General features: G+C 45.6%; 1 protein-coding gene across 1 annotated transcript in view; it reads left to right on the top strand.

Annotated features, from left to right (window-relative positions):
- Positions 1-27,155, top strand: part of LOC106647442 (dystrophin, isoforms A/C/F/G/H) — a 220,011-nt gene that overhangs the window by 174,969 nt on the left and 17,887 nt on the right. Inside the window, exons 39-41 of the mRNA XM_089588569.1 lie at positions 4,700-4,844; positions 7,954-8,077; positions 9,195-9,358. Of these exons, the coding sequence (XP_089444695.1) occupies positions 4,700-4,844; positions 7,954-8,077; positions 9,195-9,358 (433 nt within the window). The remainder of the gene's footprint in view (positions 1-4,699; positions 4,845-7,953; positions 8,078-9,194; positions 9,359-27,155) is intronic.

The raw sequence follows: 27,155 nt of genomic DNA, 5'->3' as shown, positions 1-27,155 counted from the left end.
TTGTTATTGTTTCCAAAGTCATTGTCGATTGGCAATTTGTATTTTTAATTTCCACAAGCTCGTCATTATAATTTCACTGGTATGCTTATTAAATTGTAAACACAACGTCATGATAAAACTCATCTTCAAAATGAGCGAAATAACTTTGGTGATTTAAAATTTCCACTCGACATGTACTACTTTTTAGAAGAACGAAAAGAAAAGAGAATGAAAAACAAAAATATTCCACGCAGCAGCAAAAGTCTAAATTTTCATGCAGCTATCCTGGTCCCCCGAGCGCCTCATCCGCTGTCTCGTTATCCCTAGAATTATACATATATATATATATATGTACTCTCTTCGCCGGTGCGCAGATGCACTCGAGAACTTCCGTAAACATACACTCGGGCAGCGTTCTCCCTCGCGTCTCAATAATTCATCGGCTTGTAAAAGAGTCGTCGTCGTCGTAGGATTATGGTACACCCTATACCGACGAATCTTGGCATTATGGTGCCCGCTCGGCGCGCCTGAATAATCGAGTGGAATTTTCCTTTCGCGATTTCGCGGCGTGAATTTTTCATGGATCCCAAGTGCTCGGGACATCGACGTGTGCCGCGCGAGGATTTTTCCTCCGAGCAATTTCTCGAGCTCGAGATATTGTTATTATCATCGCCCTGTACATACACATCCACAATGACGAGGGCCGAAACGTTATTTACCACGATGACTACGGTGCAGGCGAGAGAAAAAAAAAAAAAAAAAAAAACTTGGCGTCACTACTCCGCAGTTGAGTAATTTACATTTATATTGAACGCCGGGGCTCATTTATAATTTCGACGCCACAGCTCCGATGCGCGCTTAAATGAATATCGACTGCTGCCGCCGTTGGATACGGCTAATAATAAACGAGCCCGGCATCCTCGGTGTATCGATTACGTGCCCACGGCAAAAATTACCTGATATTGTGTACACTTACATGTATATAATAGGTATGTACACAGAGGGAAACGCGGAGTTTCATCCACTCGGTTAAAATTAATTAGCCGCTCGGGCTGAGGATTAACGTGTCATCTATATTCGTATCACCCGTAGGTACGGAATTAATTGACGCGCACTGGCGCGCGAGACGTGTTTCATAGGAGACAGTAGAAACAAAAATAATGATGATAATAACATCTCAGACGTCGCGCTGCTCGAGTTTCGGTGCATCTGCGAAAATTAAGGAATTAATTAATCCTCGTCTTGTTTCCGCGAGTCGCGAATTTTAATTTTGCGAAATTCTGAAAATTAACATCTCCTGTTTCTACGAGGAGAAGTGAATCCTCGTGATTTGAGCTTTTGAAAGAGCAAGGGTTGGATATTTTTTTCATTTAAACATGAAGCCTCTCATTTATTCGTGGATGGAAAATATCGGGGAAAAATTTAATTACAAATTATAAATGCCCTGCACTTTATCGTGCTAAAAGTCTTGAAGTTATGGAAAGAGACTGAAAAAATTTAGAAGCAACAACATTGGGACACTTTTTTTTCAGACATTCGTTCATAAACCTTTGATTCCTCGCCTCAGCGTAAAATCAATCATCCCATCATATGATCGGTTTTACTTATTTCAAGGCAATTGTTTTACGAGGTAAAGACTGTTTCCTCCACAGCGACATCTACCGAGTCCCGATTTATTAAAGAAACCTGAATATTTTACGCAGAACCCGAGGAGCTTGGGAAACATCTCCAAGATCAATATTCACGAAGCTGTACATTTTACGAAAGCGTTGAATTATTCAGAAAAGATGCTACAAAGTAAAAAAGATCCCCCCACCTCCTAAAAAAAAGTCACGAGTCTCTATAGTACAATATTATGTTCCACAACAACCCCAAAGTTGTTTCTCTAAGCGGAATATAAAAAAGCTCCTTTTTTTTTTTTTAATCCGTAGGCACGTCAACTGCGTCGGAGAAATCGTTATTTAACGATACCTTTACTCGTTAAATTTCACCTTTTGAATTCCGAGCTTGCACGTTTGAAAAAAAAAAAAAATGTTCAATAATCCGGGTCCCCCCCTCGCGGCGTCCAATTAGTCATTTCCCGGGCACGCAATGACAAAGCTCCTCTCGCTTTACATAATACGCCCTGTTTTTTTTTTTCCAATTACTCGGCGAAATGAAAAATCCCCTCCGGAGCTCGGTCGCGCATCGAAAAGCTCTCTGTTTTTCAAACCCCCGCGTAATCCCCTCGCGTTTTGTTCGGAAAAAAAAACACACATACCCCCGCACTCAAAATATCCATACGTACGTTAGAATCTTGCACAAATAGCACGTGCACGTTGAACGTGTTTTGACGAAATCCGCTGGGGCGATCCTCGATTCGAGCAATTAGACGCGACCAATCTATAGGTTGGTGGGCGCGAAAACCCGGGCCCAGTCAATTAGACAAAGTCGATCGGCCACATAATTAATCGCTAAACACGCGGGAGGGCAGATTTCCGTGGATTATGTTCTCGGGGTGATGCCGGGGCGTTGATACACCCCCACCCCTGTCGGCTTATACGGGACTCTCGGGCATGTCCGCACCACCGCTTACACCGCATACATGATATACGTACGGAGGGAAGCAGCTGCTGGCGATGCAGTTTATTTTTTAACTCGATTATTTGTAATCTTCTTATACGTGGAGCGCGCTCGAATAATTTGATTTTGTGATTTTCACATGATTAATGGGCGTTTTCGAGGAGATACCGGATTTGTTGAAATAATGTTGATATACGACCGAGTTACTCGGACATTTCAAAGCAGCTCTGTAAAAATAATTGTATACATCCACGGTGCGCTGAAAGCTCTTTTAATTAAATTAGACTTCATTTAAGCAGATCATTTTTTTTTTTTTTTTCGTGTATAAAAATGCAAGTTTTGTACGTATTTACCTAGGTTAGCAGTGATGCATTGTTGCGTACATTATTCACAACGCGGACCCATTAACTACAGAAAACAAATGTGGAATTAAAGAAAAAAAAGAGAAAAAACTTGCAACGAACGCAAAGTATAAAGTTTGTCATACGCGAGCAGAGATAATTGTAAAATGAGCGGGTAGTCGATCCCCTTGAGTAAATAAAGTTTTTCGAAAATACAACACCGCGTATGGAAACACTTTTGAAGAAAAGAAAAGCCAAACAACATAAATACACAATTCCAAGGCAACAGCGTATGTACACACACAACACGTGTGCGCAAACGATAAGGCAAAGAAGCGCAGGGAAGCGAGAGCAAAGTCATCGGGGTGGAAATTTCCGGGCGCACACCTCGCAAACACAGCACCTCCGAACAAGCGTCATAATTCAAGGGGTACGAGCGGACGAGCATCCCTAAGCTCCCCCACCCCCTATAAGAGCCGGACATCAGCGATACACCCACCTCTCGAGGGTGCTCGTACGCACGTTGTAACCAAGCTTTAGTCGGACGCGGAAAAGCAACTCGGAGTTTTGATTTTCAAAGGGTGCAACGTTACGAATTGGTTTCGCGGGTGCGTCGAGCAGTCGGTGGTTTCCGAGCGAGTAGGGATCCACTGGCGCGTGATTTCTGTACGCGCCTGCTCGAGCGGATGGGTGTGTAACTTTGCTTTTCATGAGCTCTCGGGAGAAAAGGGGAGGGCTCGGGGGCTTGTTTAGTTTATTGCTCGAGCGTACGATACAACACGGCGGTGTACGCGCTGGCTATGAATTATCCGGCCGAATTGATTGGAGGTTTAATTTTGCGGATAAAAGAGGCGGTTGTTGTTGGCTCTATGGAATTTCGGGGCCTTGAAACTGTAATGAATACACCAGCGCGCAAGAGAGTGGCCATTGTTCAGCGCGTAATTTGCGATAATGAGAGACGTGCGGCGCGAAAAAGTGCGCGGGTGCTGATTATTGTTGCGCTTGACATTATTCAACGCCATCGCGTTTCCCCGTGTAACGACACGTCGGATTTCTCGTCCGACAGGCGCCTCCGTTTCCTTTCATTTTTTCCCGCGTCGATCGAGCGGCAGTAAAACTGACTAACGACGCGTTACAAAAGCTCTCTTCTTCTTTGGGAGGGAGCATAGAAGAGAGAGAGAGAGAGAGAGAGAGAATAAAAAGAAAAGCTTTAATTGGGTGGTACACCGGAGAGCCGTTTTTCCTTGCCGTGACGGGGGAGTCAAATTTTCACAATTGAGCTCGTTGGCTAATTGAGCTTGAAAGGCGCAGCTTGGAAATGTTCGCAAAAAGTAACGAGACACGTTTATATTAATTAACCAAGAGAGAGAGAGAGAGAGCATTACCGGGACGGGTGTTTGAGTTTTTCCTACACTTTGGTGATCGAACGATTGATTCGGAACGAAATTTCCCCGTGAGCTGTGCACCGCGTCGCTCGTAGAGAGAGAGAGAGAGTGTGTCCAGCACAAAGTTTGACTAAGCAAGCACCCGCAGAGAGAAATACAAGAGTAAAATCGGCCATCACCGCTAGAGAGAGCCGTAGCCGCAGAGGGTCCCTCTTTCGCGAGTTCATTTTTCTTCGTTAGCGAAGTAAACTAGACGGCGACCGCAGCCCGTCAATCCAATCAAGTGTCACGTGCATCCCATCGAGGAGAACCGCTAGGCGCGCGACCAAACTTTTTTTTTCCTCCTCCTATAAAAAAAAAAAAAAAAAAAAAAAGAAAAGAAAAAGTTGGAAAAGAAAGAAGGGAGTATACAACGCTTTGATTTTTCCACAGGAATCGGCTGGAGAGCAACACGGAGCACTGGAACGCGCTGCTGCTGTCGCTGCGCGAGCTCATCGAGTGGGTGATACGGAAGGACACCGAGCTCACGGGCTTGGGGCCCCTATGCGGCGACATCCCGGCTCTGCAGAAGCAGCAGGTATATATATACACATACACTCCACTTCTCTCTATATAGCCTTTTCGGTAGTACTCCCCTTGCGGAAACCCATGTGCACCTGAGCGTATGTATATATGTATGTATGTATGTATACGCGTTACAGCGCACATACATCGGGTAACAGCCGCGAGAGCAGAAGCGTATGATAATATGCACGCTACGCGCTCCGATGAGTACACGAGCGTGTGGCGGGTGGTATAATTCGCGGATTCGATTACGCGTTTGTGTGTTATTGGTGGTGGTGGTGGTATATACACACATATACCTGATGCATGCGCCCATGGGTTCGCTGACTCTCGTGTATATATATACCAGCACCTTTGCGAATGGCTGACCGCAAAGCCGCTCCCTTCGACGGATATACAGAGCTATAAAGGACGACAAATGGGACGTGCTCATACCTATATACGTATGAACCTGTTTATGCGTATGTGTACACGTTTACATGTTGGTATCGGTTAAATTTCGATGGTTTGACAATGTACTAAAATTATAAATGAAATCATGATGGGTTTTATTCGATGACTATTTCGCTCGCTTGGAATATTATATTTTTACTCGATCAGTAGCAGTAGAACACACACACACACGCACACACGCACACTTATCCAAGGTCCTTAAACCCGACGTGTCCCTTTGGACGCGAAAAAAACCTTCCCCGCGCGTAGCACTCCCCGACAAAGACGCAAGCACCACAACAGTGGACGGCGTAGTCCTATACATTACACACACGTGTTAAATAGCGACACATCCGGTGTACACCTATGTACAGATGCCACCGCGTAACCGATTATTCGTACGAAACGACGTACATACATATAGAGATGGGCAATAGCAGGGACTAAAGCCCTTCGCGTGTGTGTACGTATACACCCTCGCATGAAGCTCCAATGTGCCGCGATTAGCGGGCGAACGCGATGTCCCGTGTGCGTTCCAATGTAGCCCGAGGCCAGGCGTGGACGTTGTTGTTGAGTGTACCTGTGTACACGTATACATATGCCCTGCCAATATGGCTGGGCCGAGATAAGGATAGGTACGGTAGGTGACAGCAGCTAGCGCCCAACGTATACGTTAACCGTGTCTTCCGTGATCGCGAGTGTGTGCGTGTTTTCACCCCCTCCAAAGTGGAGTATACAACAGTGGGGGTTTTGGTACACGCGGGATGTTCGAAGGATCGGATACGTACCGTGGGGTTATCCCGTATCGATCGGAGCTGGGTGGATAGAGGCTTTTTGATGGTGTCGTTGTGGGGTTTTTTTTTTTTTTTTTTTATATATATATTCTTATTCGACCTAGGGGATGGCAATGCCTCTCCCTTCGCTTCCTCGCGAACAAAGTTTTTCTTTTCTTTTCTTTTTTTTTTTTTTTTTTCATAACGTTCGAGCTTTCTTGGCTTTTATACCTCCCCCACGACGATGGTAAGCTCTTCCCTCCCGCTACCCGACAGTACGGTATCATCCATTAGCCGGGATTACTGTTTTTCTTGTTGTCTTTGCCTTTCTCCGCTATGATTTCCATAAATAATCGATCGCGTGATTCACGGTAAAATCTTAACGTCTCCGTGACGAATGAACTCGTAAACGTCAAAACTCCCACCCCCTCTACCTATATATATATATACTCTCTTCGATCACAATCGCGCGGAAGACTTTTTGCACTTGCAAGCTTGCACACGCGAGTGCGAGCAATTTGGTCCTTGGCCGTAAAAAAAAAAAGAAAAGAAAAAAGAAATCCCTCGAGGTTGTTACAGGCATCTGCGGGTGCGTTAAACGATCCAATATAACGCTTGATGGCGTCGTATAAGTACCTCGTACTCTTTACAACGAGGGATTCCATGGTTTCTCGCCCACGGAAGATCACGAATCCCTTGTTCGTTAAAATGAGTTTTGAGTTGGACGCGGGGGAGACTTTTTTTTTTTTTTTTTAGCTTAGCAGTTGACAAGCGAGGGTTGGCGTGAGGGAGGAACGACAAGGGAAGACTCGACTGGTGTATATGAGAAAGCGATAGGTGCCGGATTCGGCGAACTTTATTCGTATAATTTGTAAAGATGGCACTCTGAAGTGACTATAGTTGATGGTTACCGAGAACCTTAAATTTCATTTTAATACCAATTTTGGGGATCGAGCAAGCATTTATCGAGTGTTCCAGAGGCCGTGTGGAAAAACCAAAAATTTGTCATTCTTCCTTGCGCAATTTATTATCTTTTCCTTAGCCCCGTGGAGTTTCGAAAGTTTTTTATTTCGCGCGCGTGCCGGGATACGACGCAGCCGGGAGTGAATTTTAAATTGCAGCTCGAACTTTGCAAATGGAATATTTTCCACGCACACGCGCGACACTCGCTGAAAGTGTAACGCGCCAAGCAAACTTTACGGGGACTATATACACGTGGAAGATTTCTTTTTTTTTTTTTTTCGAGTAACACGTATGAATTATTGTCGTTCCCTCCCGCGCGAAAATCGCAAATTGGATTTCTCTTCGTTTTCGAAAAAAGTCATCTCGCGACACTCGTCTCGCAGCCAATGATTTTCCCCGTCAGACGCTTTTTGCGCTTCGCAAAAGTTTCAAAGAAAAGCCAAAGTGGCTGCTCTCGCATCGCCAACTACACTTGACACGGGAGCACGGCCGTCGTCCCCTTTTTGCATTTGAGGAGGAAAAAAAAAAAAAAAAAAGATTGATTCCTCAAGTGCGCGTGGACGCGAAAAAAAGAGACGACGCGCGCAAATTAGGGCTCCACGGATGCTCCGGGACGAGTGGGGCTGGCTCTGAAAAAAGCAGAGATAAACTTGCACCGGTTTAACGCGGGAAGCAGTAGGGCGACGCTCGTGCGCTCCGGCGATAAGAAGGCGCACTTTGGTTAATTTATACATACGTACATTTTACGGCGCGCCGGGGCTGAATAATCCACTCGTCGGCCCTAACTTTGAGGCCTCTCTTTCGCCCGATTCGCGCTTCTGGTGTAATTTTTCCCATCCGTTGCGAAAAACCATTCGCTCGCTTGAAAGTTGGCCCGCATGTTCGCGATGGAGATAAATATTTGCTCGTCATGAAATTGAGTAATTGTATTTGAATGACATTGTATCGTTTCAGGACGACCACCGCGCGTTCCGGCGTCAGCTCGAGGACAAGAAGCCGGTCGTCGAGAACAGCTTGCTGAGCGGCCGGCAGTACATCGCCAACGAGCCACCCCTATCGGACACGTCCGACTCCGAAGGTGAGCTTTTTTTTTTTTTCCTTTCCTGTACTCGACTATAGCTGCAGCCCGAGCCCGAGAGCTTTTCCTCCTACGGATGATGGCTGGTGTATAGTTATCGGCAGAATATTCGGCGAGCTATCGATCGTCCGATGAATCACGGCCGCGCGTCCTTCCTCTTCTCCACGCACCGACAAAGGGGTGGTCCCGCGTTTTTCCGTCCCGTGTTTAGCATTGATAACGGCCCTATCTGCGGGGCACTGTTGATTTACGCTGGTTGGCTCGTCGTTGTCGCGGTGGACGTGAAATTTCGAGCTCCCGCGCCGCCGGTTGACGAGCTAATCGCACCGCCCGAATACGCTCCCTCCCCTCCGGGGGATGATTTAATTTTGTGGCGCGCTCCTGGAAATACTTTCGGCCCGAATGGACTTTGTCGCTTCGTTTGCGCGAGCTTTGCCGAGCGGTTATTTTACCCGGTGCGTTGAACAAAAACACGAAAATTGTTGATGCGTTTTTTTTTTATTTTCCAAAAGTGATGAGAAAAAAAGTACCAAATGCGTAGCAGTTAATTAACGCGTCGATGCAGGTGGTTTCAACAACGGCGTGTGTCTCGTTTCGCGTGATGTCACGATTTCGTACGCAATTGTACATTGTACCTTTTCAAAGCACAAGTATACCGTACGTACCACAAGCACCGGGTTGAAGTGTACAATCTACAAATCCGTGTACACGATCTCGCCGAAAAAAAAAAAAAAAAAAGAAAAAGAATTTAATTACACCCGATGCCGCAGTTATCGACCCTCCCGCTGAGCCGAAGCATTCGGTAATAGCCTTAATTAAAAGCTATCTTTCACGCCAATTTCGGTGTGTATTATTGAGAAAGTAAAATGTTCGAGTACCGCTTTCGCGGCGGAGCAGATATCGGCACCGATATTGGACGCCCGGGCGCACTCCATTAATGAAGCCAACGAGCGGCTCCACCGGAAAATTCCAATCTATATTTTTGGCCCACGACCTCGCGCTCCGTTGCTATCCCTCGTACCTACCATATATATATATATATTTTTCATCCCCCACCTCACTCTGTATCACCGAAATCATGTCGACTAACTGGATCTTTCGATATAATACCCGACAGTCGGTCGCGACCTGGACGGCGACCTACGTTTCAGGAGCGCCGAGGAGCAGGCGCGCGAGCTCACGCGCAGCATCCGCCGGGAGGTGAACAAACTATCCGAGCAGTGGAACGCCCTGATCGAACGCAGCGACACTTGGAAGCGGAAGCTCGAGGACACCGTAGCGGTAAGTCGTGTTTTATTTTATTTTTTTTTTTTTTTTCATCTCCAGTCTTCTCTCAGCTCTTTGCAAGAGAGCTTGCATCAAAAGAGAGAGTTGCCGGCTTGAATGTACTGCAATTGGCAGGACAATGCTAAGAGAGCCGACATGTATACTCATGATAATTACCGGGACCGTGGGCTCGGTTTGTGTTTCGCAACGGTATATATAACGGAGTCGCGTGTATGTATGCCCCGGCCACTTGATACGTCAAATGGCGGGCTATTGTTGTCGCCCGCTGTGATACATTGAGCTTGTATTTTAGGAGCCGCAGAGAGTGGTCGGTCATTTGTGACTGCTCATCCTCCAATCGAGTGGAAATTGAATCTTTTTTTTTCCCTTGGAGCGAACCTTTGCTGTAAAATTGCTACGTTTTCGTCCCTTTGATGGTTAAAAACATACCTACCGCACAAGTATAGCACTTGCGCAAATACTCCGGTTTTGGAAAACTAAAGTGGCTTTTCTCGAATCTGCGGGGCTTAACTATCCTCGACTCGTAAATGCGCTCCGCTGCTTTTTGGGTTTTAAGCTAGGAGCTTTTGAATTCCCCCTAAAAAAAAAAAAAAAAACTAGCTCATTGAAAATTTTTAATGAGCTAGGCTATTGCTATTTTTCATCATCGTCTGTTTAGTCGAAACAAAGTTGAAGCGTGTTTTTTTTTTTTTTTTTTTTTTTTAAATAAAATTCGCTCAACAATTTCCAGCTCGCTCGGGCGATGAACAAAGTTGCAATCCAAGTTTTTGTTACTCGCGAAATCGCTTTCCAATAATTTTGCCAAAGTTTTTTACCGCGTGTAAGCCTGGATTTAATTCTCCAGCTGAAAGTATTAATATTCAATTTTTAAATTACAAAAAATCACCCCCACCTTCCCGATTTATGCAGCAGATGGTGAAACTACCTTTTTGTTTTCTTTTCAAAATTACATGACCGTCCCGTCGATCGGGCAAGAAAAAAGTGGAGAAGGGCATCGATCACCTCATCCTAAGTCACCGTAAAGCTCGGACGTGACGATAATCCGGCAAAAAAGGCCATTACGTGCCGTAGGGGAAAAAAAAAAAAAAAAAAAAAAAAAAAAAAAAAACATGTATTCAATTTATACCTCCGAACTTATCGAGCAGCGCAAACAGATGAGAATCAGTAAAAGAAGAAAAAAAAGGGGGTAAGAGATACACCTCTCCTTTGCATAACCGAAACAGGACTAATCGGATGAAATAAAAGGCAAAAGGCTCCTTGTTCCAGGACCAATTTCATCCCTATCGCTCGTGCCATTTCCGTTTATCGGAACTGCGTCGACATTGGCGGCCCCGTTGTTTCACCATCCTCCCGGTCGTTCTCATCCGTATCGCCTCGCGATAATAATCAAAGAAAATTGTTGGGGTTCCCACGGCTTTGAACGCGCGTTGCAGTGAAAAAAAACTCGAGTAACTGGCTATTTCCTTGAGAGATCGTTCACTTTTAGTCACGAAAAGCGAGAGAACGTTTTGAATAAGAGGAAATTTTCCTCTCTCTGCGTTGCTCCATTTTTTTTGCATCCCCTTCCTCCCTCGTATAATAGCCGGGGAGAAAAACTAATTAGTTAATTCACGCGTTGATACTCGGCCGCGGAAAAAAAGGGGGAGAGCGCCCCGGAAGCGGCGTCCATTAATTCCTGCAATTGCCGGGCGAAAGCTCAAATGGAAAAAAAAAAAAAATGGTCAGAGCCCGCATGCTCTTTTTCATGCCGTGCCGATTCAATTAGCGAAAACTTAGCCAGGCCCGCGGGCGCTTGAATTAATTTATTTTCAAGCGGTGCGCACCGCAATTGGATAATCGATGCCGATGATGTCCTTTCAATTTTTTTTTACCTTATTTTTTCTCTCTCTTTTGTTGCTTCTCTGACATGGCACTGATGAGCTTTTATCAATTGATCTAAAAAGGGGAGGAGGCGCGCTTGTTTCGATGGACAAATACCAAACTTGTGTACCCACTCGAGTTGTCTAATTGATTTCGGAGACAAGCATTAATGGCACTTTATCTCACGTTATCTCTTTCCCACGTAACAGTACGAAATATTTTAGGATATCAAAAATTATTTTTGCACCATTTGGATTACTGTATGGAATACCATTATTTATGAGCAGTTTGGTTACTTGAAATCTTAAAGTGTTAACTATACCTTTAAAATAGGTTTGGAAACGCTGGGTTATTTCTACAACAAAAAGTCTTCCTTGTAATTGCAATCAGAAAAATCAAATCCAGCCCATGATCCCATTTACCGCACGAAGAAACACAGCACCTTTGCCATGAAAACGAGAACTCGATTCCCAGCTCGGCCCGCCGATCATAAAATCAATCTCCATCCCATTCGAGGCCACTTCTTCCCTTACAAATACTCCACTCTCGAGTAGGTAGGTATACATCCAAATGCAAACGCGCTTACGTTCACGGAAGCACTTCTCTCCCTTCTATCTCGCCCCCCCCCCCCGCCTCTCGAGAGAAATCCTTCCGCGTCTCACCCTCGCCGAGAAGCCCAAGAGTTTCCCCTCCAGCCCTCTCCGTATCAATCCAAGCCTCAATTCCGACGAGTGGCTACTTAATCACCTCAATTCGCTCGCCACTGGCTACGTAACTGCTGCCACCACTACTCCCATCGCTATCGCTATCCCAGACTCGCTCAATTAGTTGATTAGCAGATGAGTTTGTGCGTACGCTCGAGTGTACTCCTTACGTATAATCGCTGCGGTTTGCTTATTTGTTTGCTTCCTGTGTAATTGCCGTAATCGAATAAGCGGGTTTGCCAGCTTGTTGTTTGTCAATCCATAACTTGAGTGGTTGTGCCATTTTTTCGATCCAAACTCCCTCCAGTGGAAATGCAGTGCCATTTACGACTTTGGGGGGAAAAAAAGGAAATAAAGATTAAGGTGTATCCTCAGGCGCGGCAATTACACAGTTGCGAAGCAAAAAATGAAAAAAGCATCGAAACAAAAGTCGACGAGACTTTTTATTTTCTCACCCAACTCCTTTTCTTGACAACTCGCCGTGGAAGGGTACATATAATTTCCTGCTAGCGGATCCAGCTCACGTGTGCTCGCGCGCCTTGGTGCAAAAGTGTCGAAGAGCAGAGAAAGGAGCAAAGAGAGAATGAGCCGAGGACGACGCGCAGGAATGCGCCGAGCGCAAATATTTGCCGGCTCGCTCTGTTGTACACGCTGTACGGAAAAATCGCGGCCGATGGTCCTTTTTTTTCGCTCGGCTCCTCTTTGAGCGGCCGATACACCTGCTGAGCCTTTTTTTTTTTTTTTTTTTTTTCTTACCCGGGAATTAATTATTCCGACCGAGCGGTCCGAGAAGCTGTATATCCACGGGGGTGGTGGAAACCGTACGAGCCATCGATACTCTATTTCGACTCCAAAAGGATAAAATCATCACGTTACCCGCGGTGATGCGAGTCTCTGTCTCTCCTACTTCCTTTCGAGGGGCCCACGCGCGCTTACCTGGCATTCCCCGGAAACACGTCATCAGGCTCGACTCTGCGGAATGTCTTTGTGATCAATTGGTTCTTAATCACTTAGAGTTTTTACAGAGATTTTTCTTAAAAAGGATTTGGAAAATTTACGACTTGATATTGGATGTTAGAGTGTTATTACATTTGATTCGTACAGTTAATTGAAGCTGCGTAGCTTAATTGTCCCCGAGACATGATTAAACAGAATCGCACACGTGTGACCAGACGTTATTTTTGGAACAGTGGTATTTTGGGAGAATGAGTACTTGAGAAGTAAAAAAAAATTACTTCTTTTTATTTGCCCACGTTGGCTTGGTTCAGTCTTCGATGGAGTAGGGGGCTGCTGGCTTTTTTATGCATCTCAGTGCCAAGTACAAGTACCGCCCTTAGCTGGAGGGAAAAATCTCGTAAAAGTGTTTTATCGCTTCTAGCGTATACGCATACTTTGATATTTTTATGCCCAGTCAACGTGTGTTGCATCGGGAATAAAAGTGTGGTTGTTTCCGCCTTGTAGATGTTTCGTGGCTTTGATACGTACGTGGAAAGTGATGTGCATGAAAACTCGTATGTACGAGTTTGTAACGTTACTCTATACTTTCCATTGGAGTCAAATTTAAAAAAAATTAGTGTCCGAGTTCTCTTGTTGATTAAAATAAAACAATTTTTTTTTTTTCAATTCTACGCTTTACTTTGCAGCGTTCCATTTATTTTTCACTACTCATTTCTAGAGAGCGAATCAAACAGCAATTTTCTTTGCCGGTATTCACACGCATTAGCACTAAAATGAGCATTTCTCAAAAAGCCTCACGTAATTTCAACGGAACGGTATTTTCATCTGACTCTGCTGCACGTGGAATTGTGTTTTTTATGAAATTCAAGCTGACGCGCATTAATTAGTGACACGTTTTTTCAACCCTAGATTTGCAAATGAAAAAAAAAAAAAAAAAAACTTGATATAATTTAAAGTTTTTTTTTTCTTGCCTCTAGAAAAGTATGATTAAAATCTCATTTGGACAACAAAGTGTTCAGTAACTTTTCCTTTCGAGCCACTATAAATAATCACGAACGCGAAGTAAGTACAAAAATCACAGCAATACCAAAAGCATCGGTCGCTCTTGTCATCGTCTGTAGGTATACAAACAAAACCCATGGCAAAACAAAGGCTGCGCCTGGTACAAAAAAAAAAAAAAAAAAAAAAAAAAAAAAAAAAAAAAAAAAAAAAGAGTAATCGAACAATAAAACAAAAGACCCGCCACGCATGCATCCGCACTGCCGAGATACACACACACACACGTGTACACTTCATCTCGTTCGTCCCACGGTTCCCCCGTTGTTAGAACGATGATGAGCTATATACACACAGCGGCGAGCCCAACCGAGGCTCGCCGGGGCCGCACGAGCGGAATAATGAAAAATCGAGATTAAGGACCAGGATAACAGCCGAGCTATGTATACCCGTCTCTCTCGTGTTGTTCCCCGCCCCTCCGCTTTCCGATCGAGCATTGAAGCCTTGCTCCAGCTCTTTGTCTCCTTCTTCCCTTACTCTCTCGACACCATTATCGTACTTACTTGTATACACACATGGGTACAACTATATGCCTGTAACGCTTGTATATACTTATTCGTACGTGCGCCTCGATCCCCTTCTTCGCGTCCCTTTAAGCAGCTGTTTGCATGTGCTCTCTCTTTCTCGAGCCTGCGACCACTGCGTCTATACTTCAGTTTAATCGGCGAGTCGCGCGGGTCCGGTTCTTCGTTATCATCACTCGCGTAAAGGTATACCTTATCCAACAATCATCGGTATAAAAGTTGGCGTGGAATTAAAAGTATCGCGGGCAAATTTTAGTTTTTTTCTTGTGCGCTGCCGAAGAGATCGAAGGTTGGTGTGTTTCTGTGCGTGCAAAAGCCTCGTTCGCTTGAATGAACTTTGATTTATTCGCTGCATCGTTCGTCGAATCACCACACGTTACACTTTGTCCTGTGCGGTGTTGAACGAACCATGTGAGACATAGTCATCTACAGTTTGACGTATACATACTTTTCATTGTACTCCTTCTCTCCCCCTTTTTTTTCCCCGAGTTAAAAAAAAATTACGGTTGTAACTCCGATCGGTGCTAATTGTCCCGGGATATCCGAAAACGTCTTCGACTCCCCGCAAACTTCAGACCCGTCCCACGCACCCTCTTAGTCCAAAAGTTGCTCCGATGGCTCTCTGAACAGGCAAAGGGCAGGAAGAAAAAAAAAAAAAAAAAAAAAAAGCTAAGCTAACCGCGAGTAACTCGCTGCAGGCGACGACCACATGGACAGAGAGAGAAAGAGTGTATTATAGCTACAGCGCACCAAAGAGCGACTAAAAGAGCCCCGGCGAAACGTGAGAGTTGCCGCGAAAGGAACTGCGGTCGTTAGGCTCGAGCTGCGGAGTATAACGAAGAGCCATACGTACGTTATACATATACACAGAGAAGGGAGGGAACGCCCGCATGCATGGGACGTATTTACGTGCATTACAGTAGCGGCCGGGGTTTTTAATTTTCGGCCCCACAATTTGCTCCTCCGTTTTGTCCACTGTATTCGGAGTGCGTTACTTGCGCGCATCGATTGAACCACCGCTTGTATAGTTGGCCAACTGTACGAAGCTGTATGAAGCGTGGAAAATTTAATTTTCATTCTTTGTTACTTTTCTTTATTCCAATCGCTCGTGTGAGCTGCTTTTAAAAGTTTTTATAGTCATTGTACGTGCAGGATAAGTGGTCGGATAGTAATTAAAAGATATTTTGGGGAAGGGATGTTTTTTGGGGTCAAATTTATTAACGTCACTGTCGGGATCAAAAGCAGTCACGACGATACAAAATTACCACCGATACGATACTTTTCGCTTCGGTGAAATCACGAAAGCAGCAAAAATGCGCATCGACACAATTTAAAACGATTGGAAAGTGATTGATTTAAATAAAATTGAAACTCTGTTGGCAAACCGCACCACCGAAACATCCGCAAACAGCCCTCCGAACCGCGCCGAGAAGTGCACCCCATTATAACACACGTGTAGGTACATTTGTACGTAATGTATAGGTCCGAAACACGCGTTATGTAATTTTCGTCCCGATATACATGTATGCGCATTTGCGTCGTATACATATATGGCCATTAGCTCGCAGCGATCGGTTCTTGCGGTGCCGTACATGCACACGCATCGACATATCGCATTACGTGAATGTATACCTTAGACAATATTGTGCTTATATACTTACTGCTCTCATTTTTACCTTTCCCGATCCAAGCTGGAGCGTATGTGCAATTCTGTTTTTTTTTTTTTTTTTTTTCCAAATACACCCGCTCGTGTGCATCGCAGTCCGTTTCGATTTATCTCGCGGGTTTCGCCGCTACTTACCTTTGTGGTGGCTGGAGAAACAAAGATTAAAACCATATTTTTTTATCCGTGGAAAAGGTTGCGGTGGACGAATCTATATACTTACTGTTCTTCTGTGGGTTCGTCTTTAACAAAGTTTTTCAGCCAAAGATATTTGGTGTATATTTTTGAAAAATGGCTCAACAAGCTGTGGATAAGCTCTTCGATTTTTCACAAAATAGATAAAAAGGATGATGATTCCGTTGTGTGTTTGTAGAGTGGAGGAGAAAAAGCACTGTTCCAACGCGCAATCATTCCTCCCCAACGTTCGACCCTCGCAAATTCGCAGATATCCCACAGCCGCAAAACAAAAGCGAGAAAAAAATAGGAATCAACCAACCCCACACGCGATAGACCATTCATTGTCCATCAGCAGTAGACACGTATATAATTGTAGGCTCGTTATTTCGCGCTCTATTTGTTTAGCTCGCGAGTTCATTGTGTCCGAGCGTTTCTTCGGTTTCCCTGTATACGCGCTGAAAAACAAAGCCATCCCATGGGTGTACGCAAGCGTGTGAAATTTCACGCGGCTGCAGTGGCGAGTAAAATATAAAAGCCCCGCAAATATAGGTGCCGAGCTCGCGCTCACGTGATCCTGGATATGCTTTTGTTCGACTGTCGGTGCAAACGTTTTTGATCATTCGCTCTTTTCGGGTATTTTCATCTTTCAAAGCGACGAGTTTTCATTTAGCCCTTGGCACGGTCTTTTTTGTCCCTCCCGTACCGAGTATATGCGGTGTCACGCGCGCCATACCGGTCACTACGGTAATCCTGGAAGTATATTGCGGTAAAACTTATCGTTAAAACTACAGTAGGTACGTGTTCTTTTCTCCGCGTGTTAATGCACGATGATGGCCAGCACAGGCTACACGGGTGTCCTTTGAATTATACGTCGAGAGCCACGCTCCGTATAACATCCCATATACGCACGTTGAATGTACCCCCTGTAAAGTTATATGTGCCACCACCACCGCGAAATGTATATCTGATAAAACTTTGCGACTGCATGTATAGGGCTCCCGCTTATGTAATAATTGGTTCCTTTACCGGCCCGCAGTGTATAATATATAATTCATTGAAAATTCAAGCTCGCGCGCGATTTGATGATAACTCACGTGGCCTTCTGCTGTTGGCGTTGATTCAAAGTATAAGGGGACAAAAAGCTCCATGGGGAGTCATGAAAGCTGCGAATTACCACGATATCGCCAAAAAGTATAAGAAAAGGAGTACTGTAGCCTCGAGCACTTTGGATGGTGATTATTGAAAACAAAAGCGCGTAGCCCATCGTCCGCGAAAACCCAAAATGCAAAACTCTGCGAAAGCAATCTCCCGCTCCTCCTTCTTCTTCCTATTCCTTTCGAGCATCTCTCAGCCGTAGACGTGCAAGACGAGTATAATTCAGCTGCATACGAGGGAAGAAGGGGGATATAGGAAAGGCTCCCCACAGTGGATGTAGAAATTCGAGCGGAGGCTGCAATTTTCGCGGTGGCACTCCGTGCGTAAGTACGTAGTGCAATTTCAGTTGAAGTGGAGGTGGGACAATGCCCCGTTGTGTACACGCATATGGAGGTATATGGTATATAATATATCGAGTGTAGAATCAGCTTTTACGTATTTATATATATGGTACATGTATGCTCGGTATATATTGGGAGTGTGTTGTCGCTAACGCTGTTTTTTTTTCACTGATGCAAAGCCATATCGAGACGCTTTCGAGTGAGGATTAAAAAAATAATGGAATAAATTTACACCTCGTTTTTTGAGCTTTTCTAACGTTTACTAGTCAAAATAAAACTCCCCTCCCTACAGTATGTAGGAAGAAAAACAGCTACTGTCTCTGATTACGCTCACGCCATCGGTTGTTCCTATACATGTAAGCATATACATATACGCAACGAGACGAGGTGATCGGGTTACGAGTATATGAAATACACTGTGTCGGCACGAAAAATTCCAAAGCCCGAAAGTCACAGCTACGGTGACAATGATGATTATTAAAAAAAATGCGCTCCAACAGAGCTCGGGTGTCGGTGTCCAGAAATTCGCCGACACGCGGTACTTTGCACTCGGGGAGTAAGGGGAAAGAAAAAAGAAAGCGGACAATAAATTGGTGCATTCATGAATGCGCCAACGTTTGACGAGAAGCATCAGCCTCATGTTTTTTTTTTTTTTTTTTTTTTTTTTTATTCCTTTTCACAAACGGCACACTGGCCACCATTGAAAAGACTCCCCTCTCTCTTTCTCTCCTCCTCTTAAATCCACACAAGCTTGTGTCCTCTTGTATGTTTCACGCACACACGCGCGTAAGGGTGGATTGAATAATGGCACATCCACATCCTCTCGTATATACCCATACGAATAAAGCTACGCACGGTAGCGCGATAGGTATAACCTACCCGTCGTGTCGGGCGTGCCTGCATAATATGACGCAGCATCCCTCCCCCACGTATACGTACACGGTAGCGCGACGCATACACACGCACCAAGATACTATATATCTTTCTCTTCTCGCCGTATCCCTACACCTATACACCTTGTGTACCCGTGTACGTGCATTACGAATAAACAACCATCACCTTTTTATACTTAACTATACTCTCGAGTCGCACATTATGAGTTGCTTGTCATCGAGTAGGTATATGTATACACGGTCGTACACCATCGCGAGACCGTATACATCGTCGGTCCACCTCCTTCGCTGCGTCTAATCTGCCCGTCCACGAGCTGATATCCCTTTCCCTCTGTCCCTCCGTGTCTCCATGTATACCCTCTCCGTTCACCACCTCCGGAGGTACATCCGCCCGACCGCCGTCTGTCTTTGCTGAGGTGCTGACTCTCCGTTTGATGCTCGCATCGCTGCCGGTGTATACGCGCTTGCTATACACGACACGACGTTTGACATTTCCTCTTGCGTTTGAGAAGAGCCACTTTGTATCGGGAACCGTACGGTTGTTTGTGCTCGCGGTGTGGCGCTTCACCGTCGGGCATATACTGGTCGACTGTGCGGTTTCTCATCTTTTCCATCGGCATTCACAACTCTCCTGTAACTATATATAGTTCGTCGGTGGTGCCATGGACCGTCACTTATACCAACTTACGATATTTTACGGATAAAAGGCACGTGTAGGGCGAGGGGGTTACGATCATTAGGGAGGAAGCCGGGGGAGACAAAAAAAGGAGCGCCCGATGTACTTTGAGCTTATTTGCCCGGGGAAGGAGAACCGACGGACGATGAATTATTCAAGAGGCAAGGACGACGTCTTCCCTTGACGCCGATGGGGTCTTTATACGGGATACGTCGAAAGGATGTGTCCAGAAGTACGTTTTCGTCTCGCGGTATACCTATACATTATACACGTACTGTATACCGTCTGAAATTGATCGACAGGAGACACGGGTGTTGAGAGGTTTACGATTTGCTCCTTTTTCTCCGATCCTCGAGTGGACCATTAACATTTTTCTCCGTTGCTTTTTGTTTTTTCTTCAATAATGTTTCGTTCGTTATACATTTTTGAAAAGAAAATTATCCGTTAAGTATGTATTGCGCATCAAAGTACTCGTGTAGCGACTCGCCGTCATTCGCACCCGATAACTCCGGATCGCCGAACAAAATTCCGAGTGCGAAGCAAAAAAAAAAAAATAAAAAAAAGCCCCGACAAAACAATGAGTGCGAAGCAAACAAAAAAAAAACACTATATACTTTACTCCCTTCGCGCGCGCATTCCCGCCATACCAGCCGAATTACCTCACCCGTTACAAAACGAGAGATCGAAAAAATGTCTCACCCACTCTTTCTTTCTTTTTTTTTCCCCTCCGCCTAACTACACACGTGCTCTCCTCTCTCGGTTTCGCGCGACAGCAGCTGCAGCGCATAAAAAAAAAAAAAAAGCCATCGCCCCCAACGCGTGGGACTTTTTCGCGCGAATCTTTCAATTGGCTTGGCCTTGTCGGTTTGTGTAAAATAAATGCTGTACCACCGCCAAGTGGAAGCTCTCGGTCCACCGAGAAGCCAACGACCGAGTATGGCCAGCCTTACCACAACAACTCCCCACCCCTCATTGTTTTTTGTCTGTGCGCGGAGATTTCCGTCTACAGCTCTCTCTCTCTCTCTCTCTCCCGTCTTTTTACACTTCGCGAGACGCTATTTCGAGCCGCGCGTATACAACGCCACGTCTAGCGCAGCGCCAAGGGCTCTCGGTTAACTGGCGCTGGCGAGCACGGCGCTCCCTCCCCATCGGGAATTTACGGGATGATGAACGAGTTCGATAGAGCGACGGGGATCGCCTGTTTTGACCTTTTTCATTCATACATTCTTGCCATTATATTTCTACCCCTGTGCAATCCATGTGCGATCCAGTGGAGATGCAAACTACCCCCAATAGACTCCACAAAGACCTAAAAAAAAAAAAAAAAGAAAAAAAATCGGCTCGGTCATTAAAATTTCGATCGAGCGCATCACGATAAACGCCCATGTACCTCTGCGTGCGTGTACAAAATGTATATATATACACAGGTGGTACATGTATTATACAATCAGACGCGATTCATCCTTTCGTTCCAGTTCGTACACTCCTATGCAAAGTGGACGCGGGAGGCAACGTATGTGTATAAAATTTGATCTGCATAAAACGGAGTCGGTCGGCCGTGAGAGCTCACCCGATGGCCATTGATTTTCCAAGCGCGACGTATACGGCGCGGCACGCGTGCGCTCATTTTCGCCCATTGTTGCCCCTCGCGTTGGAAAAATCCATAGGTATATGTATACGCGCTCGGCATTTCCGAGCCGGGGGACAACGCGCGCGGGGAACTATGCAACCAAACGTGTGCAGGAGGTATCCATTGGAACCACACCGCTTGAATGAAAATCTATGGGGAAAACGAGTCGGCCAGGAAATAACCCAACAAACTCCCGCCAACCCTTCAAAACTCTCCCCCCGATAACTCACGTAGGTACATATATACATATATACGTACACGGGAAAGATGAAGCTAAGATCGCCAGCCCAAGAACCGAGCCCGGGGAGTATGGCCCGCGAGTTATACACATACTTGGCCACAATAATACGAACGGAGCAGCCAGATAATCAATACGGGCACGAATAGATACACCTATACTATAGACGTGGCCTAGGCCGGTTTGCCCATTACCCTTCCCTCCACGTGTCCCCCTGTCTTGGTTCTTTGCGATGAATGCATATATCACAACCACCAAGATGAGCCGTGTGTCCCGTATATATCCTATACACATAGAGGGCCCGTTTGCTTGTTTAGGGATTATCTCGCACGTGCACTGCTGTTGCACCGTTGATGCACGGCATGCACATGTATACCATATAGCGCTCGGGTTGTATCACCTGATTGGTTTTATGTCGCTGCCGGACACCCCCCGCCTTCGGGGCTCCGATTGACGTAAAAGCTGCTCGGGCTTTCGGGATCGCGAGGCTCGTGATCCTCATAAATTATCATGTTTTACGATCTCTCGTATATATGAAAAATTCTCGTGGGTGCACTTTACCTGGATAAGAGGGGGGTGGGGGTGAATAATAACAATATCCCTACGGAGCGTAAATCTCCACCCCCCTACCGTTAAGGTTTATAGTAATTTCGATTTAGATTCGATTGGGAGAGGGTTAAGGGTATCCCCCAAAACGGACGAGGTCCTTATCCACGTGGACCCTCGAGCACCGGATGCCCGTCCAGATATTGGATTCGATTATTTAGTACCGTGCGCTCCCCCCCCCTGAGCTTTTATTGGGAGCACGAGCCTATTCCGCGTCACTTTACCCATTTTGATGTATGCCTTCTCTCGGGTGCGCCTTGCCTCGAGAATTTCGATGAGACTACATACCTACTTCTTACATACGTACACCCTTGTACGGTGAACCGCATGAATCGTGACGAGGAGGTGATTCTATATATTACGTTGGGGGCGCTCTGAGATTAAGGTTTTGCTACGTGTGTAAGGGGGGGTACGTGCATTTACTCCTAATCAATGTATAGTCTCTCGCGTATGATTAATAATAGTTAAGTCGAAAGGAGAGACAGTAGTATATAATATACACATATCCAGGGTAAATGTGTATAAGGACTCGTTTGAACAGCCGCTGGGATTATCTCGGTGTACCAGATTATCTTCGAGTTTCCAACGGTGACCAACTTTGAGAGGATACGAGCGAGAGGGTGATTCATTCGCGTGATAAAACGATGAGTATATACAAAGTTTTGGGACTTTGTGTGTGTGAGGCATCACCCGCGTAGGTCTCGTTAGGACAGCACATATATATCACCCTTTTCTTGTCTTCCGTTTAGGTTGTGGACGTGATTTGGTCACGCGGATCGTATGTTTTGGAAAAACGTGAAAGTTGCATAATTTTTTACTATGTACGTAATAAATCCGATCCCTGGGAATGCGTGCGTTTTACAAAATCACTGGAGAGATTTCGAGTGTGGGATAACTGGATCAGCCGAGACAATGGGAAATCCAACGATTCCCCGAAAAATCTCATTAGAGTATGCAATTGGCCAACCAGCCGATCCAAAGTAACAGCTCGGCAAGATCAACAAAAAAGAGAGAGAGAGGCGTGGCTGGGATTTCAATGCATAAATGGGGGGCCGCTATTAGTTTACCGGTGAACTTAGAAAGTATGCACACAATGGGCCTGTTGGCTGAAACAATCCATTCGACAATCGCTTGGTTTTGTGGAAAAAAAAATTATTTGTTGAGAAAACCAAACTCGTTTGCTGGGAATCGCTTGCGGTGAATTTTTTTTTCTTTCGATTTTTCAACAATTTAACAAGGAAAAAAAAACCACCAACGAAATTCGGGAGAACCAAAACATGACTGGCTCATCCATCAAGCCCTAATCAAAAGCAAACGGAGCGTGTATACTTACCCCCGGAGCTTGTAAAACGATAAATAACTCCCCGATAATAATCCGAGTCTCCAGATGCTAAACAGCGTCCAGGCAGGCAACGGAAAAGGGATGAGAAACGGTGTTAAAACACATAGCTCTCGAGAGTGCATAGGGAAAGCGAAAGAGTGGAAGAAGAAGACGAAGAGGAGGAGGAGGAGGAGGAGCCGTTGTTCGGCTAGGAATGTCTCTCGCGCTCTGCACACACATGCAAAGGAAGCGTTGCCGGTACACATTACATACATACATACACATGGTTCTCCCTCTCTCTCTCTCTCTTTTTCTTTCTTGGGTGTGTGTATATGTATATATGCATTATATACGTACAAGAGAGAGCAGGAGAGGAGCGAAGAGGGGGAGGACAGCAGTCGAGCGCGGTTTCACTCTCCTCAGTTCACTCTCGCTTGTCAACGTGCGTGCATGTGTTTCTTCTCTCTCCCTCTTGGACCTTTATTTTATTTTCTTTTTTTTTTTTTTTTTTTTTTTTCTTTTTTTTAACATTATATACACCATTGTTGTATCTTCCTCTGACGTGTTTGAAGGTACGTACACGTGTGTCTCCCGTACACGTATCTCCGATCGATTCGACGCCAAAGAGTCGCGTGGGTTGTACCCCGTCATTGTTTTCTCCTCCAACTTGTCCGTCTGTCACATTCAATGTGATATTTTTGCGCATTCCCCAATGATTGCACCTTCGACTCCTTCGAGACGCCGGTAATGTTAAATTTAATCCATTGGGTGCGTGCGTGGGCTACGATCCATGCGATCCGATGGTGGATACGCGATGGGATCTTATTTTGTCATCAATTTTTAGCACTTTTCTTTACAATTGATTAAAAATGATGTCATTAGGTGTGCCCAAAAAGTAAAGCACACTCGGTGTTGGCTGCTGTACGTAATTTTGAAATTAATACCGCGAAATCAAAGCTTTTATGATTCGCAAAAGGTCAGCCAACTCGTTTTCGAGGGGAACTTCGCGGAAGGAACGGGAATAAAAGGGAAATTCGCACTCGCTAATTTGCACCAATCTGCTATTGTTTGCAATCGTCGCGACAACCCAATAACCCAATAGAAAAGTAATAGGAAGCTTCGGAGCGAACCCGTAACATCTATATATAGACACAAAACAGACGCACCCCCGGAAAAAAAGTCAACCCCTCGCTTCTGATCACCCGCTTTGTACGATATGTACGAACGGGAAGTTGCCGATTTTTTCACTCCAATGGGCAACTTTGCGTTCCTCGCGGTACGTGGTTCTTTGGTTAACGTGTACACGCACAGGACCGCGAAACCTGATATCCCAAGAGAGGAGGATGTTGGAAGAAGACGCGTGGTAGACGGAGAAAAGAAAACACCGGAAGTGCAGAGATCGATAAGATGCCGAGGAGGAGAAAAACGAGATAACCCCGGGATGTACAGATCCGTGCGAACGTATTAAGTATATATAATACATAGAGACACGTGCGAGAGATGAGGCGCGCAGGTGCGGACGCACCACATCACCACGTGCTTGTGCGCGCATCGTTCGTGTGCTGTGATACGTTGTAACTGTAACCAAAACAAAAAAGATGGAGTTGGTGAACGGAGGTGGGATAGAGATGCTGTCGAGGCGGAGCATCGTGATTAAGGACTCGTACGACGCCGATGAGGAGGAGGAGGAGGAGGAGGAGGACGAGAGCAGGGACGGGGATGAGGACAGGAGCTCCCTGAAGATCGACCTGTCGATGGCCGAACAGTTCTACTACGAGGTCATATCGTCGTTTCAAAAGGAGGAGGTAGTCTTCTTTCCCTTCCTTTACTCGTATAGGTTCACCTGTACTCCAACAATACTCGTACATCACCGTGTGATGAATCGGAATTTATATAATAAAATCGGTCAATGAGAGGCTGTGTAATCTGAAATACGGGGTGGGCGCGCCGCGGAGTAACAGCATTGTATCGGTTCTCGAAGGGCTCGTAACATCAGAGGCAAAACTACAAGCAGCCCATTAATCTTCCGACGGTTGCTCTCGCGGTTTAAATTGAAATTGATCGAATCGAGGCCAATTGGGCGAAACTCGCGCCCCTAAAATAAAATAAAAGTGGGAGAAACAGTCGCGGTCGTGCGGAAAATATTATGATCAATGAATGGCAGCGCCGCGGCTATATCTCCGTCGCTGTTTATAATTTCGGTCCCACGTGCGTGCAAGAGTGTCTCTTTAATCGACCTTCTTTATTGCCCGTGGTTATTTTTCCTTTTTTCGGTTTTGTTGCCCAACAATCGCGCCAAAAGGAGCTAATTACGGGAAAAACGAGGTCGACGACTCTCCTCGCGCTGCACTCTCCCAACAACCGCACCCAGAATTACGCTCCCCTCGCCGCGATTTCCGCCAAGAGGAAAAAAAAAAAAAAAAGAGAGCCTCCCGAAAAGTACATTATTTCCAACATTCCGGTTTTCGGGGCGAAGCAAAAAAAAAAAGAGGCGCGCGTTTCCAAAATACCCGCTCTCGGTCTCTGAAAATTACTCTCCCCCGAGCCGCGCTCGCGTCGACTCATTCACAGCCTCGCTCGCTCGCAGCCGCGAATAAAGAAAAAAAAAAACAAAGAGCCACGCATCAACGTCTTGCCCTCCACGCACGTACACGGATGAGGGGGGGGGGGGAAAGAGTAAATTTCGAGGGGCGTTGAGACATGCGTGCCGTTTAACCCGCAAAACGGGAATACACGCACACGCGCTCGTACTTGCTCCGCAGCGCGCGAAGGCAAACCAGTTTCGTTACAAGCGAGAGCCGAGAGCGGATATTTATACGTATTTACACGCGAGGAGGAGAAACGTAACCGAAAAATCAGTTATTCGCGTTTTCTCCGAGATCAATGATCACGCGTGTATATATACCGAGCTGGATCCTTCCGATGCGGGCGTGCGCGCGCGCCTTCCAGGGGCCCCGCCAACGCTCGAATTTTCACTTTTCGCGACAATGTCACTCTTGCCATTTGATATTGCGCGAGTTTTTCTCCAAACCGAAACACGCGACTGCTCGTATACATACATATACATGTAGGCATAGGTAGAAAGTCCGTGGCGCGAGACAAGGCGCCACTGGATTTTCGACGTGTTTTAAAACGAAGGCTTTCTCCGCAAAGGGGCAAACGAAAATTAAAATTTCACGCTCCAACCGCGTTATTGTTCGCACACTCTGTACAATGGGGGCTAAACTGGTCTTAATATCCTTAATTGATTGCTCTGGTAAAGTGTGATGATACTTGCTGAAAAGGAGCTCGTCGTTGCTATACTCTCGGTTGTGTTTGTCAAACGACAGGATTCTGATCTCATAAAAAAGCTCGAGTAGTGTAGAGTGTGGGAGGAAGGGAGGGTGCCTAACAAGCCGTTCCGGCTTTTCGCCTCTTGCCATCGGGCGACGAAAGAAAAACGCTTTCGGCAGCTAAATCCGAGGATTAAAAGAGACGGTGTTGCGCTCGCCTTCTTTTTTTTTTTTTTTTTTTTTTTTTTTCTCTCTTTCTTTGCGAGAGAAAGAGCTTCCGGCCGATCGGAAATCCCGTGTTTAACCCCTGCTATACTCCTAGCTCGGGAAAAAGAAAAAGATACCGTATACGTCTCCAGTCGAGGGTTTTTTATGGCTTGACTCGAGTTTCAGAGTCTCGGAGCCTTACCTGTGTATACACGTACACACCCGTACCAAAGATCAGTGGGTCTTTTAAGGTTTCGACTTTGCGTGCTTTTGCGCAATTTCTCTCTTACAGCTTTTTCGTGGTTATTGTTTCTGTTTGTCTTTGTTAAACGAGATTACCCCTACACACCTCGAATCTCAGGTTCATTGGCCATCGTTGTTGTTGGTCTTATCCGAAAACAGAGCGAACTAAAGCACCAACCAATCATTGAATGATTTTCCACAATGTGAAGTGACAAGTAATTTTCTCTCTGATCAAAGGTCCAAAAAGAAAATAAAACGTGGCTCGCGT

The sequence above is a fragment of the Copidosoma floridanum genome, unplaced genomic scaffold (assembly GCF_036245765.1).
Source record: "Copidosoma floridanum isolate Cflo_tuat_1 unplaced genomic scaffold, Cflo_Japanese_pri ptg000007l, whole genome shotgun sequence".
Classification (NCBI taxonomy): Eukaryota; Metazoa; Arthropoda; class Insecta; order Hymenoptera; family Encyrtidae; genus Copidosoma; species Copidosoma floridanum.
The sequence above is the reverse complement of the archived record's forward strand: the minus strand, read 5'-3'. Positions and strand labels throughout refer to the sequence as shown.